General features: G+C 51.7%; 4 protein-coding genes across 4 annotated transcripts; 2 read left to right on the plus strand and 2 right to left on the minus strand.

Annotated features, from left to right (window-relative positions):
• Positions 1-54: 54 nt before the first annotated feature.
• CTHT_0018570 (uncharacterized protein) lies at positions 55-1364 on the minus strand (the record flags this gene model as incomplete). The annotated part of the gene is made up of 2 exons (XM_006692289.1): positions 55-1214; positions 1277-1364. The coding sequence occupies 2 exons, from the start codon at positions 1362-1364 to the stop codon at positions 55-57; spliced, it is 1248 nt and encodes a 415-aa protein (XP_006692352.1).
• Positions 1365-6868: 5504 nt separating this feature from the next.
• Positions 6869-8098, plus strand: CTHT_0018580 (uncharacterized protein; the record flags this gene model as incomplete). Its single annotated transcript, XM_006692290.1, has 2 exons — positions 6869-7834; positions 7982-8098. The coding sequence occupies 2 exons, from the start codon at positions 6869-6871 to the stop codon at positions 8096-8098; spliced, it is 1083 nt and encodes a 360-aa protein (XP_006692353.1).
• Positions 8099-8876: 778 nt separating this feature from the next.
• CTHT_0018590 (uncharacterized protein) lies at positions 8877-10703 on the plus strand (the record flags this gene model as incomplete). Its single annotated transcript, XM_006692291.1, has 3 exons — positions 8877-10092; positions 10143-10450; positions 10506-10703. 3 exons carry the CDS (start codon positions 8877-8879, stop codon positions 10701-10703), a joined length of 1722 nt encoding a protein of 573 aa, XP_006692354.1.
• A 178-nt stretch (positions 10704-10881) lies between these two features.
• On the minus strand, positions 10882-15465 carry CTHT_0018600 (putative fungal specific transcription factor; the record flags this gene model as incomplete). The annotated part of the gene is made up of 7 exons (XM_006692292.1): positions 10882-10913; positions 11286-11489; positions 11911-12254; positions 12314-12704; positions 12996-13402; positions 13465-13701; positions 14600-15465. The coding sequence occupies 7 exons, from the start codon at positions 15463-15465 to the stop codon at positions 10882-10884; spliced, it is 2481 nt and encodes an 826-aa protein (XP_006692355.1).
• Positions 15466-16272: the final 807 nt, after the last annotated feature.

Below are 16272 nucleotides of genomic sequence, written 5' to 3' on the forward strand. Positions count from 1 at the left end.
GATGTTATTTACGGGACACCACAGGTACAGCTTCAAGCAACACAACATTTCCCGCTACGATGATGATTGTGGCCAGAACGCCTCCCTAATCCAGGCCTTCATCCTCTTGGTAGCATCACCTTCCACACCGTGCTCAGCCTCCATCAAGATCCAGTCATGAGCCTCATTCCTGCTCACCTCCAACCTAACCGGCATCCCAGGATTCCCGTGCTTCACAGCCTCCGCAAACCCGACACACTGATCCACGAAACACTCCTGCTCTCCCGCCGTGATATACACATTCCTGACCACCGTTTCGAGCCCAGCAAACCACCCCTCAACATTGGGTAAGTCCATCGGGAACGACCATCCCTTGCCCGCCGCCATCTCAGCATCGTATTTAGCAACATCCCCCAAAACTCCTGGCGCGTGTGTGATGATCATGTTCTTGTCAAACATATCGATTCCCCCGTTCCTCTTGTATCCGAACCAATGCGTCTTTGCGCTTAACCACGGTGAAACCAAAAATGCGCCGGCCAGCGGCTCGGGGATCGTGACGCCCTTGACTTCGGGGTGTGGGTGAAGGATATGGCTGAGTAGTTGTGCCACTAGATTCCCTCCTGCCGAGTCGCCTCCGATAATTAAATTCATGGGAGACGTTCCCATCCTCAATATATGGAACAACGCATCCACGGCTTGCTGCAGTTGCATGGGATACGTCGCGTCGGGGGAGAGAGCGTATTGCAAGAACGCAACCGCAATCTCCTCCCCCTCCTCAGCCCCCCCCGACTTCACGTTTTGCGATGATAGCAAGTATGCCCTGGCACACCACTCAAAGTGTCCCCTAATCGCGGGCACGACATACCCGCCTCCATGAAAAAACAAGACAAACTTCTTTGCCCTCTTGCGATCGCCAATCCACAAAAGCGAACTCTTCCCGTCAGGCAGGATCTCAATATCAACCGCCAATCTTGAAGCCAAAAACACAGCCTGTGCCTTCTTCTCGTCGCTATCCTTCCCACTCCTGCTAGCAGCCAGGGCTTTACTCTGCGCCCGACGCAACCAAGACTGGTACATGGCCGCGGTCGACGGCTGGATGAACTGGAGCTCGCGCGGGGAGAGCAGGCCGAAGCCGAGGCGGAAGTAGGCACATTTCAGCCAGAAACGGAGGGAGATGCCGCGGCGGAGAGCGAGCGTATAGCAGCGGAGGATGTTGAGGAGGAGTTGAGGGGGTGCTGTTGATTGTCATTAGTCCGACTGTTTGGTGAGATGGGGGATTTGAAGGATTGAGACAGACCTAGGAATAGGAACTTGAACAGCAGCCTCAGCTTCCCGATGAGGGAGAGCCCCTGTGGGCTGGTCAGTTGTCGATCGCGCGCCGCCATGATGATTAAGAGTGTTGATTGCGACGACGCGTCGCCCAAGCCTTAGCTCGGTGCGTGTCAGCTGCGCATTCAAGGCCTCTAAAAGTGTTTGGGCAAGAATGAAGCCGTGGGGGGATTTTCCTTGCCAGCAGCAATCTCAAAATAGGCAAAACACAGCTCCCAACCCTCACATCAGCCGTGCCGGGAGCGTGGTGATGGTGCTGGGAGCCTGCACACGCTGGCAGAGTCAGGTGAGGGCGGTCACTCGAGCCGAGATGGTTTTGCCGAGGCCGAGAGACACGCAGCAGCACAACAACCGTTTTCTTTCACCCTGCATGTGTGCCCGCAGCCAAGCGTTGTGCACCGAAAGCCAGATGCGCATTTGGCACCCAAAATTCAAGGTGGGGCCGCTAACGATACCCTGGGGTGTTTACCATTAGGCTCCATGACAAGGTTGCTGCGTATCGATGACCCTATTACTGCCCTACCAACGTAAAGCCGTATCCAAACATCACATAACTCCATTTACAGCACTACTCTGATCATGCAAATTGAAATGTACAATGCCATTAGGGAAGGCTACGAATAACAAAATTACAGAAAGAGCGCCTGATAAGGGTTCCTATATATGTGGGTTAACTATGAAGTATAGGGGCTTAGCACGCAGGCTCAGCATTTCAGCGTTTCAAGTCCCCACTGCCCAGGGACGTGCCCTGACCAGGACGAACTGTTGTAATGTGTACTTACTGTTTAACCCTCATGTGTCGAAAAACGTGCAACACCATACTTCAACGATAAACTACCTGCTAACTATGAAATGAGCAATGACCTCTTGATAATGAGTCCTGAACAGTTGGTAAGATGTAGTGAGACGGTGTCATGCGCAAGCTAAATCCCAAACGATTATTCTTCCCCCTGAACCGAAACCTGAAGTCAATAGTCATTGCATCGCGCAATTCCCAGATGTTCAACGGTCGGATAGCATGAAAAAGTCGAGATATCATCCTGAGAGACCTGTGTTTGCTTTGTTGCTTAGCTCTCTCAAGAATATAACGATATAGGGCAGTAAGCTCACGAGGAATTTCGTCAATGTCGTTCCAGATTGCTTCTGGGCTGTCATGACTCATTAGAGTGCGGTCCAAAATTTCCTGCGCCACAAGACGTTCCCATATAAAAACTCCAATAGCTTTGCTGACAAGGACCTGAATCATCTAGTCTCTCAATGTAGACCCAAGCTTTGCCTTTGAGTACATTGCAATGTCTCCCTTGTTGTACCTATGTGCTTCAACCAGAGCCATATTTTGCAGGCAATGGTGAAGATTAAAGTATTCTCGAGCGTCGAAGCAGATTCACAGCTTGAATCTCAAATGACAGTCCTTTGCCTCCATACTGATATTGAGGAGAAACCTGTCCGTGGCGTGGATTAAGTTCATAGCTGCCTGTGGATTTGCCTCCTTTTGTTGGAGAGGAGTGTCGGTATTGTCTGTATCGGCTTCTAATTTATCTAAATCATCTAGCATAACCCAGATATTATGTCTGTGTAGTGCCTGGCAAACAGCTTCTTTCCAGTATTCTTCGAGTTCTCCTCGCTCTCATCTCCAATTACTGTTCGCCATGGAGCCCATTGACTTTATTTTGTTCAATGCCGCAACGAATCTTTAGGATGTCTGTATATTTAGTTCTCCAAGAATTTGGTGAAGTAGGAAACAGTATAGCTCGATCGGCGTCTTCTGGAGTTTGAGCCACGCCCATGGATGAAGAAGGAACAAACTACGGACTGGTCAAGTTTTGCCTTCGCCTTTAAATGCTCCACCAGCAAGTGCATGAGAGTCGACTTCCCAGAGCCAGGTTTTCCCTGTATCCATAGGAATCTGCAGCTTTGGTTCGAAGTCCAGTTTTGGTATTCAGGGTGTTCCAAAAGCTATGTGCAGGTATTTTCTGTGGGGCGGTATTCGTCAACCTTGAAGTGATTGTATCTACTACTACCCATATCGTGGAAAGCAAGTGAGCGGAGAATATCTAAACTACAATTATCGTCAATCAGCTGTCTACAACATGAAGCTGCTAACATTTCAGATGCGACGATCAAGGCTATACAGCATTGATGATCATCAGAAAAGAGTTAGAACGAGCAAGACGACGGTTAAATTTTGACGAAGCTTCGACACGCATGATCCTCACAACAATCTCACATACCACTTATCTCGCCATACGATGCTTGCATGTGACCAGATGTTCCTCCGTAGGATGCCTGAGAAGAGAGCATCATGTCATGAAGATAGTCGAGCAAACGGATATAGCCAATGTCCTCATCTGAAGAGAATTTTATCATCTCAGAGTGGCTGGCCGGAACTAAGCATATGGAGCAGTTGGCTGGACTTTAATACTAGTCAGGGCCTCACAGTTCGGACTCCGGGGGGCAAGCCTGGGACGCTGCCCCAGGGCACCCTATCCTGTTACCATACCTCCCTCGCTCCCCTCACGAGCCCGCCCCAAGGCCAAAGTGCTGATCATTTAGATTCCGAGCCTAACGACCCAAAGTGGGTCCCAACCAGGCACATACCTAAAGCCGGCCGGTTTCAAGAGCTTTCCCCTGTACATAGTGCACTACACTCCCTCTAGCCCACGCCGGTTTTACCTATGCGGCTTTTTCCTGGCGTTACCTGTATTTAGTCCAACTTAGGTAGCTTTTGCCCGCCGACGTCGTGGGCACGACCCAGCAACCCTCAGTGGTGAACCCGGTCGAAAGATAGAATAAAGTATAAAGCCAAGGTCAGCAAAGGGTCCATGTCTTCAACTTCGATCAAGTAACCAAGCCAAAACACCTTACTGCTGACTTTTCAACAATTTCTACCTCCTTGAACCCACCCCCACCATACTTCATTACCTTTGTTTTTACCTTCTCAAAGGCACAGACAATCAAAATTTCCTTTCCCTCTTTCTGCATACCCCGAATAAGGTTGAAAGACTCATCATGCAAAGCTTCAAGGACTTCATTGTCCGTCTGAAGCACATCAAGTAGTGATGTGCTCACCGAAACAACAGGCGTCAAACCAAGGGCAGTCGCTGCCCACTTTCCCAATTGAGCAGCAACAGTCCCTGTATGTGGGGTGCTTAAGAAAATGATACCCCTGAGTGAAGTTAGAATGGATTTATATTATAGCATTTCGGCCAAGGGACGATCGGGATGCTTTCTTCAAACTCTATAAAGATCAGCGAGAAGGTTGTTTGCGTGATCAGCAAGATGGTTTTTCGATGCCCCAGAAGACTTAACCACATATGCATCGTAGCCAGATGTCAAAAGATGAGCCTTTTTACATACATCATCTTATGGGAGAAACTCCTTTAGCATGGTGTTATTGTTTTATGTGTCCATGTCGAATCTCGACTGCCTGAGAGTCCATGGATGAAGCAAATGTCGGCGATAGCTCGCTCAGGATTGTACCAGACGAATATGCCATTTTTGAAGGTGCGGGAATCGAATGTATCTCGCTGATGTGTTGCTTGCTGTGGTAAGTAGGGAACTATGTCTGAAATTGTACTGTGGTTGCTGCTACCGTCACCCGGGGATGCGCGTGCACTACCGGTAGGTGACGTATTAAATTGCCAGTCCATCGTCTCTGATGCCGGGCTTGCCGTTTTGAATAGGGACCAAAACCTGTGCTTTCCTATCCGAGTTTCGAGATCAAAAAGGAAGACTCGGAGGATACGGAAAATGAGGATAGCAAGCTAGAGCACAGGGGACAGAATCTTGTTTGATAGGGTGAGAGGCAAAGAGTTATGGATAAGTTATCAGTGGGCTTCCGGTTAGAAAGGCGGCTGAGTGTGGCACCAAAGATCGGGAGGAACTGTGGGAAGCGTTTAGCATGGAGAAGTGGGCTTTGGGGGTCGTCAAGCATCGTACTAATTACACCCTTGTCAATCTTGTTCTCCGGTTGAGTTAGCCATACGGACTGCCTATTACCTGAAGAGAGGCTAGGTGGGCGATGCCTTTACTGTGGTATATGCCTTAGCACCAAATGGTTGGTGCCCCACCACCTGTAGCTTGGTGGCTCCGAAGAACTACCCATACATGCACTACTTGTTCTACGTATTCGAGTTGGAATTAAGCTGGGCAGTACACCGGCCAAAATAGTAGACTGAAAAGTTAGGGATGGTTCCTGGTAGATCTGTTACTGTGGTCCAAGCTTCCATAGCCAAGAGTCTTCGCTTGCGATCCTGAAGTGCAGTGACGCTGTGATATCTCGTGGCGTGACTAGGCGATTAACCTCAGCGCAGGGTTGTGCTGCCTGGTCCCGTTGACAGCTCAATTCCAATTCGAACGAGTTGTATACGGGAGATATCTCCCAGTACCACCTGTCGTGCGAGCCGCAGGGTTGACTAGTCGTGGTGGCCATCCACCTCGTTGCAGGCTTTGCCCTCTGCTCCTCGGTTTTCTGCCCCTCAAGTCTTCTCCTTCTCAGCCCAACTTGGTTGAATCTTCACTTAGAGCAGCTTCCCAGAGTCATCATTAACATTACCCTCCATCACGCATTCTGACTATATGTACTTAGAAAGAGCAGCAACGTTTCATGCGTTCATGAGGTGCAGGTTGTGGATATGTATGAAGCGCTCGACTGACCTCCCAACGTTAGGAAACGTCACGTCCGACACTTGCACCACCATCACAAGCCACAGAAATCTCAACATCACAGCAACGTCCAACAGAGCAATCAACAGAAGATAGAAAGATAATATTGGTTCCCTAGAGTTAGGGTCATCAGCTTGTAGATCCAACTTTGTTCTTGATTAGGCGGTTAGGGTTCGGGTTAGCCGGTAGGGATAGGATGCAGCCAACATCCACCCATTCGCGAAGTTGCATGTGGAGAATGAACGCCGCACGAGATGCCGAGGAATTCGGCGAGGACGGGACGATTTTTGTCCGCTGGGAAGGCCAGGGGGTAGGCCTTGGGGACGGGGACCAGAAATTGGTGGAGTCTCTGCGTTCCAACAACAACCTGGCGTCAGAGCTTCAACATCAGATGGAGAATGATCTACCACTTTCTGGTGGTCTTGCTACCAAAACAGTGTTGACATATCTGTCGGTTACAAGAGCGTTGGGTAGATACCATATGGAGAGAAAATAACACAACTTAGGGAGGAAAGGAAAACCGAAGAGGTCAACGACTAAACACAGTTCAACAGCGCCTGAAAACATACGACCTCAGGAAGTCGGCCCCGTCCCGCCCAACTGACCACAATGCCAAGCGTCTTGCACCATAACCGGATGTTGGAAAGGATGGACCTATCGCTTACATGACAACGACTTATGCCTAATATAGCCGTCGGGTCCACCCCCAGATTGGGTTCGGATGTGGAGAGCATCTTAAGCGCAATGACCGGCCTTAACGGCATCAGGAATATCTAGAGGTAAGCCCAAGCCATATAAGTTTCCTAGGAAGAGCCGATGACTGACCCTGGCCCCAATCCTCACAACAACCTTCTAGCTCCAGTCACAGAGGTTAGTTACCACGCATTGCACCAAGATGGCCACCTACCGCGAATATGGAGGCTTCCACATCGACACTCTCGGCCGCGCCGTACGCAAAACCCTTTTGAACGAGAGCATCACCCTGCCCCTCGCCCTAGCAGCAACCTACCTCTCCCAGCCCTCTTCCGCAGCCATACTCACCAAGCTCCTCCACTACATCACCACACTCGGCATCAACCCCAAGACCCTGAACCTCCCCAAGTTTGCCCGCCTGGCACTTTACTTAGGTGCCACAGGCCTCGCCCTAACCACTAACGATACCCTCAACAAATGGGTCGCGAACAACTGGACGCGCAACAGCAGGAGTGAATGGGCCGACTGGTCCAAGGAGATCGTTGTCGTAACGGGCGGGAGTAGTGGCATCGGCCAACACATTGTCCAAGGCCTTTTGAAACGCAATCCCAGGACTACCATCGTCATTGTCGACTTTGCCCCTCTCTCATGGGTTCCTCCAGAGGGTATGCTCGGTAAGACTCTGCATTACTACCAAGCCGACCTGAGCAAAGCCGACGTCGTCGAGGATGTGTGTGCCCGCATCCGCAAGGAAGTTGGTCATCCAACAGTCCTGGTCAACAACGCGGGCATCTGCCGCGGCTTCACCATCGCCGACGGCACCTACGCCGACACGGACGCCACGCTGCGGACCAACCTTACGGCCCCCTTCCTTCTGATTAAGGAATTCCTCCCCCATATGGTCAGCACAAATCACGGACACATCGTCAACATCAGCTCCATGTCCGCCGTTGTGCCGCCGCCGGAAATGGTCGACTATGCGGCGAGCAAGGCGGGGTTGTTTGCCATGCATGAGGGGTTATCACTGGAGCTGAAGTATAGGTACAAGGCGCCGAAGGTTAGACTGACGTGTCTATTGCCAAATTTTATCCGAACGCCGCTCCTTACGGGGAAGGCGAGACACCCGAAGCAGCCGCAGTTTTTCGCACCGTTGTTAGATGTTGAAACTGTAAGTGAGAGGGTGGTCGAGGCGTTATATAGTGGGTATGGAGGGGTTCACTACCTTCCCGGAATAATGAGGTACATTACAATGCTGGTAGGTTTTCTGCTGGAGTTGAATTTCAACTCTGTAGATGATGCTAACGACTTGCTACAGAAGGGTGGCCCTGAATGGCTCTTCCGGACTCTCGTCTTCAGCACCACCAGGAATATGGACGTCGAGTTCAAGGGACGGCAGAAGATTGATGAGACTGGTGGTCTGATGGCCAATTAGGTCTTCAGCGTGATCCTACCGGATTTCTTGAAATTTACTTCTTGTCTGTGCTTACATTTACATGCGCGTGTACATATTTAACTCCTGCCATCTGCTTGGATATCTTGTTTTTTTTTTTTGGAATGATACCGCACTTTAGTTGAGCAGTCCTTCTCTCACTCTTCTACATCTACATCTTCCTCCTCAGGCTGGATCTTTCTTCCCTTCCCTTCCTCACCGAACCCCCCCTCAACCCCCTCTGAAGATCCCATCCCCCTTGGGAAGGTCAATCCTTCTTCAAACCCAACCTACCCTAAAACATTGTACCCCTCTTCGTACGATCGGATGCTTCTCTCTGTCCTCGCGACGTCGGAAACATTCCGAAATCACTACATTAGATGGAGTCTTTACCCCAGATCTTAGAGACCGGCGCAGCTTGGCATCTCCAATTCCCCGCATTTTGGGCTCCGGGGGAGGTTACATCGGATGTGGGGAGCCGAGGCTGCGGGACCGTCCCGGGTCGGGACAACATTGTCAATTGCGCCTGTGACGGTTATACATGGGATGAACCTACTTTCACGAAGGGGAAAGTGAAGAGTTCGGTCTTTTAGGAGTTCACCGGTTATCTTCGGGGTGAGACTGAGGGTGTAAGCTGGCTTTTCGAGGAATTTCATTTTCCATAACGTCAAGCGCCTTCAATTGAACTTTTTGATCCCGCAGCCTGCTTTCAGACTCCTGTCTCCTTACCAAACCCCCAATACCCTCTCGTGGAATCCCACTCCATCCCTAACTCATAACAATGACGGTCCCAGACTCTCAAGACATCTCCAATGGGCAAATTCCCTACACCCTCTTCGCCTGTATTGGCACAGGCTTCACCGGCATCTGCCTCGGTGCAACCCTCCGCCGCTGGTACGGCATAACCTCCTTAGCCCTCTTCACCCGCGACACCGAGCTGGGAGGCACCTGGTGGCAAAACCGGTACCCCGGCGCAGCTTGCGATGTGCCCTCAGCCTTGTACTCCCTTTCCTTCGCGCCGAACGCAAACTGGAGCAGGATTTTGCCTCCTGCCGACGAGTTGTGTGCGTATCTAAAAAGGGTTGCTGAACAATATGGCTTGGTGGAAAAAACGAGGTTTGGGACAGAAGTTGAGAGGGCGGTTTGGGCCGAGGAACGTGCGAGATGGAAATTGACTGTAAGGGAGATGAAGACGGGGAGAAGGTTTGAACACGAATGTAGCGTGTTGATCAGCGGAGCAGGGCAGTTTGGGAGTCCACGGGAGCTAGACATTCCAGGGGTTAAGAACTTCCGTGGACCGGTTTTCCACTCTGCGAGATGGAGACATGACGTGAGCCTGGAGGGCAAGAGGGTAGTGGTGTTTGGGAATGGGTGTACGGCGGCACAGATTGTGCCAAGTATCGTTGGTCAGGTGAAGCATTTGACGCAGATTGTGCGAGCAAAACATTGGGTTTATCCTCCTGTGGATGCCAGGATTCCGGAATGGGGGAAGGCGGTGCTCAGGACGGTGCCGGGGCTCACAAGGATAATGAGAACAGTGGTTTATTATCTTGCTGAAGAGGATTGGCAAGGGTTTGCAAACACCAAGGCGGGGAAAAAGTTTAGGGAGAAGAAGAGGAAGCAGGTGGAGAAGTATATGAGGGAAACGGCGCCAGTGAAGTATCACGACTTGCTGATCCCAGATTTTGAGATTGGGTGCAAGAGAAGGGTTTTTGACTCGAATTATTTGGCCAGCTTGCACTCAGAGAATCTGACGCTTACAAACGAGAAGCCGCTTGAGATCGTGGAGAACGGGGTCAAGATGGAGAGCGGGAAGGTCATTGAGGCGGACGTTATCGTGCTAGCCAACGGTTTCAATACCAACAGTGCTCTAAGTGACATCGAGATTGTTGGTCGCGGGGGCGAGACGCTTGCTCAGCATTGGGAGAGATTCGGCGGCCCTGAGGCATACAACTGCACCTCCTTGAGTGGCTTCCCGAATTTCTTTCTCATCCTAGGTGCGTCCATCCTTTATCCCATGAACGTTCTTGACTAAACGTCTCGATAGGTCCAAACACCCTCACAGGCCACACTTCTGCGGTCATGGCCATCGAAAACGGCATTAACTATGCCCTTCGCGTGCTGAAGCCCGTCCTCGAAGGTCACGCCAGCATCGCCTGCGTGAAGCATGAAGCTGAAGAGGCTTACTTCCAGCGCATCCAGGCTGCCCTGAAGGACATGGTCTGGACAGGCTGCAACAACTGGTACAGCCGTGGACCAGGTGGCAAGGTCTTTAACGGGTCGACGTATCCCTGGAGTCAGGCATACTATTGGTATGCTTGCTTGTTTCCTGTGTGGAAGGACTGGGAATACAGCGTAAGTGCGTCTCGAAAAGATTTACTGAGTTCGTCCACACTAACAGCATCGATAGGGAACAAAGCATAAGTCCGTTATTGTGAAGAAGCCGCGAACTGGTCTCTGGGTCATCAGTCTCGTCACACTTGTCAGCGGTCTGTTGGCGTGGACAAAGGGTCATCCAACTTCCCGTGTGGCTTCTCTGCTAGCTGCTCGGACCGCAGCGCTTCCTCTTTTGGTTGCTTGGGCCAAGGGTATCTTGCGTCTGGCTTAAGTGGAGAACCCATCTATCATTCGATCATCAGTCGCGTTGGCGATACCCTGTTCGTGCACATATCTGTACAAGGTAACTGTGACTCATCATTCGTCTGCGTAGATCAATTTTACGCTTCTCCTATTAGTGACCTGCTAGCTCTGCTGTTGGGGTGTTCTTTTGAGAGCGAGATTTGAACCTAGAATCCATTAGAGCTGCGCATATCCACGCCTGACCAAAACCCAAGTAACCAAAATTCCTCTAAGCCCAACACCCATAGATATTCCACCGTTGCTATTACATCAAAAAAAGCCGCCGGCGATTACATCAAGTGACTGATCCCAATTAAACAAAGCTGCGCCACCAAACATCTCAGATTCGGCAGCAGTGAACTGCCATTGGAAGTTCGCTCCTCCAAGCCCGATTTCATTTGCATGGGACGTCGGCGCTCCCTGTACACCGTTCACGCTTGTTGATGAATCATCTGTAGACATCAAGAGTCTCGGGGCTGTTCCGGCACGGGAGGACGGGGGATGATCCTTGTCTTCCAGAACGATGTTAATTGAAGGCATAACCATACTAAGAGTTCAAGAGAAAGCTTACCTGAGCTCACATGGGACATGACGTCCGCGTGAACCTTGCGCAGGAGTTTCAACGATCGATGGGCTGATATACTAAACGACGCAAAGTGTGTCAAGATCTCCTGGCATGCCATCCAGGCACTCTCCAGCCGCGTCTTGTCGAGTGACTCGACGAGGGCAGGGCAGAGATAGGCTAGGATAACGGCTAAGCCTCCAGTGAAAGCATCTTGCGGAAATTGTTAGTAAACAGACCCAAAGTTGGAGATATAAAACAAAGTTGCATACATAAGCCATCCCACCACCATCCCCCAGTGGTTTTGGTGCGGTATGTACAGCGAACCAGTTCAATTAGGTCCATAGCAGCGCTCAGACAAAGCCTAGCGCATCCCGAGGCAAAAGACTTGAACAATTCTTGGCTTGCGGAGTCCGGTCGAGTGGGTGAGGCAGGCTCGGAAGCAGTATTGGACTCTGCCCCTGCGCAAAGACGGGTGAGTATTGGACGATGCAGCATCAAGCGGAGGTACAAAAAGCTAGGAGATCGGTGTTAGTTTTGTCTCGTGAACTCTGAGTGAGGTTGTTGACATACCTCCCCCTGAGCACAGTCCTTTGGGTTATTATGACCCGTTGACGGCTCTCATCTAGGTGACTAATATCACAAGGGTTCTTCCACGACAGCAGCGGATTGACATCACTTTCATATCTCGTAAGTTTGTCGTCGAGCTTGAGAATCTCATCCATGCCATGGGGCCTAGAATCCTCCTGGTAGGCAGCCGTATATGGTCCTGGTGTTCCGCCCTGGGATGACTGGTATACACTGGACAATATCTCGCCCAATATCCGGCATTGCCGGATGTATTCGAGATAGAAATTCATTCTCGATGGTACTGATGGTGGTAGTCGCTCTTCGCCATCGAATTCTTCTGTCGACGGAAGAGACAAACTGGGCAAGTGTGCTGTCATGGTCGGCCGTCCGTAGATCATGCAGACGATCCTACTGCCATGTTAGTAAAATGAGATTATGGCATGTCTTGGGAAGCAGGCAGAACGCACATGTCCAGTACGACACATCCATGCCACGTCCTCCTCCGTATCTCTGTCTCTAGGGGTGAACGGGCAGTCCGGCCTGATTCAGTGTGTAAGCCCAGTCCCTGAGCCACGCGACAGGCCACTCCCACAGAGTTCCAGCACCTGCTGGCAAAGGGAGTACTTTGCAGCAATAAGGCCATTAGTAGCAGGGCCTGGACAACCCCAACATTGTGCATGTCTAAAAAGTCCAACCCCACAAATGCCTTGGCCCGGTTGAAGAAGGTTTCAACTGCCGTCAACTTCTCTCTGGGGTTCAAATCCGCAAACTGGCAGCCAATGGCGAAGATACCATTCAGAGCGCAGTGAAAAACGATCGTAGACGAGTCTGCTCCAGGAGAACTCCCGAGCCCCAGACCTGTCATAGAAGGCCCAGCGGGCTGCTCATGTGCTGGTCTCCACAGACTCTCATAAGCTTGCATAAACGTTGGCTTGTGAAAGAAGGGATACAACCAGTACACTTTCTCGAAGAAGAGCCCTAGTAGGTGATCTGCCAAGCTCCTTGGAGGTAGGGTAAACTTGTCTGCATACGCAAACTGTCCCTGAATAGATGCTCCGGGACGCATGAGACTAACAGGCAAATCCGGGACCCTCGCTGAACAGCTTCCCTGCTCCGGATGACAGGGCTTGTGGGGCTTGACAGACTTACAAGCTTCCTTCATGAACGAAGCCGCTGACGAGCTGCCGTAGAACTCATTTACAGCTTCAAAGGCCTGACACGCATCGTCCTCAGTGGAGACCGTGCCCATGGCCGTGATACTGGTCCTGATCTCTGTGTCATCAAGCCTGTCAGGCTCGGGAGTGCCAGCGCTGTGTCGGCAGCGGGATACAGCCGGCGAGGGGGCATGTTCTGGCAGGCTCCGAGTAGGGGGGTCTGGGGGCTGCAGGGCAGTTTCGCCCGGGCGAGGAGCGGGGTTCAGAGAGTGGGGGTCCGTCCGGGGCTCGCTCGGGGACCGGGCGTCGTCACTGACGGAGTCGATGGGAGGAGTGGGAATGCCATGGTCGGTACACAGCCGTTCTAGTCGGCGAATACGGTCGTGCAAGACCCGAATGTAACTGTGGGCTGGTGTCAACCGCGGGCTGTCATCACAACACAAGGAAGATCAAAATGTACATACGCCTCGTTGCTGGCCGTGCGAGCGTTCTCCAGCGTGTAAATGCACTGGTGGAGCGGCAGCGAGCGCCGTCGACAGGTGGAGCAGATCGGCTTTGCTCCGTCGCAACGCGATTTGCGGATGCGACATGGTTCGCAGGCCAGAGGTATCTTTCTCCGTCGTTGACGCTCGCTGCGACCGTCTGGGGTCATCCTCGGAGCATTCGGGGTGACTGTCAGGTGAAGCGGGTTGCCGCCGATGCTTGTGTGTATGGCGTTTAGCGGCGTTTAGCGGCGTGTTTGCGATTCAATAGTTGACCCTGTTAAGGGCGAGAGGGTTCGGCCAGATCCCGCAGCAATCGCGAAAGGCACAGTTTGCCACCGGATGACGCGCGCTAAACCTGGAATTTGCTGGATTGATAACAGATAAAAACGACTTTAAGTATAGCGACTTGTTTTGAGAGAGTTGTCAAATTCTCAAGATCGACGCGACGGGGCAAAAGGGAGAGCAGTGAACTTGTCGGAAACCTCCCGCAGACCCCTAAAAAAAATCGGAAGCATCCCAGGTCCGGAAGCCTCAGCCAATAAAAGGCTTTGTTATCAGCCCACCTTTCTTGCTTGGGCAAGTGGGGACTCCGTGATGATGGCGGGAAGATGCCGAGCTCGCCAAGATCTCAAAGCTCTTCATCAGTCGACTTTTCTTGTTATTCGAAGACTTGAAACACGAACAAAACGGTGGAATCGTTGCAGTTGTTTGAGGGTCGACTTGAGAAGCGGAATTCTTTTTACTGACGACAACTTGACACGCAAACCGACTGTTCTAATAACGTTTGGACGGCTAAAAATGAAGAGTATGCTCAATCCGTACTTATTGGTTGGCTAAAACCCTAACCCTCACAACCACACACATTGACAAATGCCATAAGAAAGTTTATTTCTCAGAATTCAGTCATTATTCTTTCTGTCCTTAATAATCGTCTAGACCATATCTGATAGCAGTATCCATTCTAATCAGTCCCCAGCATAAAATGAGCGGCTCTGCCACCCTCTTCTAACGCAACGCCCATGCCCTACCCACGAAGCTACCAACCACTATCAACTTGCCCCTCCTCTCAACTCGATCCCTTCACCGCGGCGGCGCCCGCCAAAACCACACATACACCGTCGGTAACTGACCCCCCCTCTTCTCACACCACCCCATCTCCCGAACAGTCCTCTTCATCATGACCTCATCATCCCCCCTAATATGCTCCTTCCAACCCCACGCCCCCCCGCCTTTCGGATACACCTCCCACATCTGGTTGAGGCTCTTATCCGGGTGATCGACACCGTTCCCCACAAACCATTGCTCCATTGTTGTGCTGGCTGGCACTTTCACCGGCATGAACTCAATCGCGTCATATGTTCCCGGCTGCAGCTTCCAGGGCTCCGTGGGACACATCAGCCGCACGACGTTCGCGTGGTCCGTTTGGAAGAAGTAGTTGTACCCTGGCTCGAGGCCGACGCCGCCTGTGGAGTTGATCAGGTTACCGGCGGGGAAGTCGGGGTTTATCAGGGGCGCAGGTTGCGGGACACGTCCGCTATTGTTGATACCGGATACATACTGATAATATTGGCCGTTGGCGTCAATCGCCCAGGTTGTGCCGATGCCGTTGGCGGGTAGTCCGACGCCTACGCCTGCGAAGGCTTGGGGTTGAGCAGGCTGGGCAGCGAGGGCGGTCTGGGCGGTCGCCATGCCACTGCTGTTCGGGTAGCCCACGTGGCAGTAGAGGATAGTGACGGGGCCAGCGGGGTTGGACGGGTTTATGGTGAAGTAGTAGGTGATTGGGGGGATGCCGGGACCGGAAGGCTGGGTCGTCCAGTGGTAGATGACGGGGGCTTGGGCGCTGCGGGTTGTGTAAGGGGGAGGAGGGCCGCTGTCAAGGGGGATGGATTGCGCTGCGAGGGAGTTGCCTGGAGGAGGGGGACCGGGATCGCGGCCGAAAGTCGGGTTGAAGCCTGCGCCGAGGTTGAAGTTGAAGGTCATTGCTTGCTTTGTGAGTGTCGGTTGACTGAGGTCGGTAGATGATATTGTGTGAAGACTTATCACCAGGGTTCAAGGCTGCTCAAGGGGTCGCAACTTGAGTGAAGTTGAGAGGTCGAAGTTCACCCAAGTGGACTGAGCGAATGTGAAGCGTGAGAGAAAGAGGTCGGTTTTCTTGGTTGGTAAGAAGACACGCTATATACTTCGCAGAATAGGGCTGACATGCCCCATGGTTAAACGTCGCAAGTTCGTCATTGAGAAGCTCTTCGTCTGTTCCTGATAGAAGCGTGTTAGCCACGTATGTTGATGAGTTTTCCCACTGACAGACAGAGTTCCGTTTGGACGTTTTCTCAACGATAACTCACCGTAATCTGGACTTCCTGTCTTCGGTCCCTGAAACAACCATGTGTCTTGCTACTCTTTGTCTGGATCCAACGTCGAAAAACGAACTCTAGATTTCCTCTCCGTCCGTGAATGACGAAGGAAATAAAGGTCCATGCTCTATGAAGCTGTGGCCTTTGCCTGCAGAAGACGAAACTCCGCTCACTGAATTGTCTCAGACTCAAGAAACCCTGAAATTGCTGACTGGTCGCTATATGTCGTTCGCCTCTGAACCAACCGTATTCGGCCACGATTTGTTCCAACCAGACATCTGGACTATCCCTGCTGTCGTCCCTCCACGACTAAGAAAGTGTTGTTCCAGCGAGCACTAGCGTGAAACCGCTCGCCTAGCCTAGCACGTGAAAAAGCTCTCAGACGACTGCACTTCAATCTCGTGGCTGTTTGCTCAATAGCTCACGTCTACCTCTT

The sequence above is a fragment of the Thermochaetoides thermophila genome (assembly GCF_000221225.1).
Source record: "Thermochaetoides thermophila DSM 1495 unplaced genomic scaffold scf7180000011815, whole genome shotgun sequence".
NCBI lineage: Eukaryota > Fungi > Ascomycota > Sordariomycetes > Sordariales > Chaetomiaceae > Thermochaetoides > Thermochaetoides thermophila.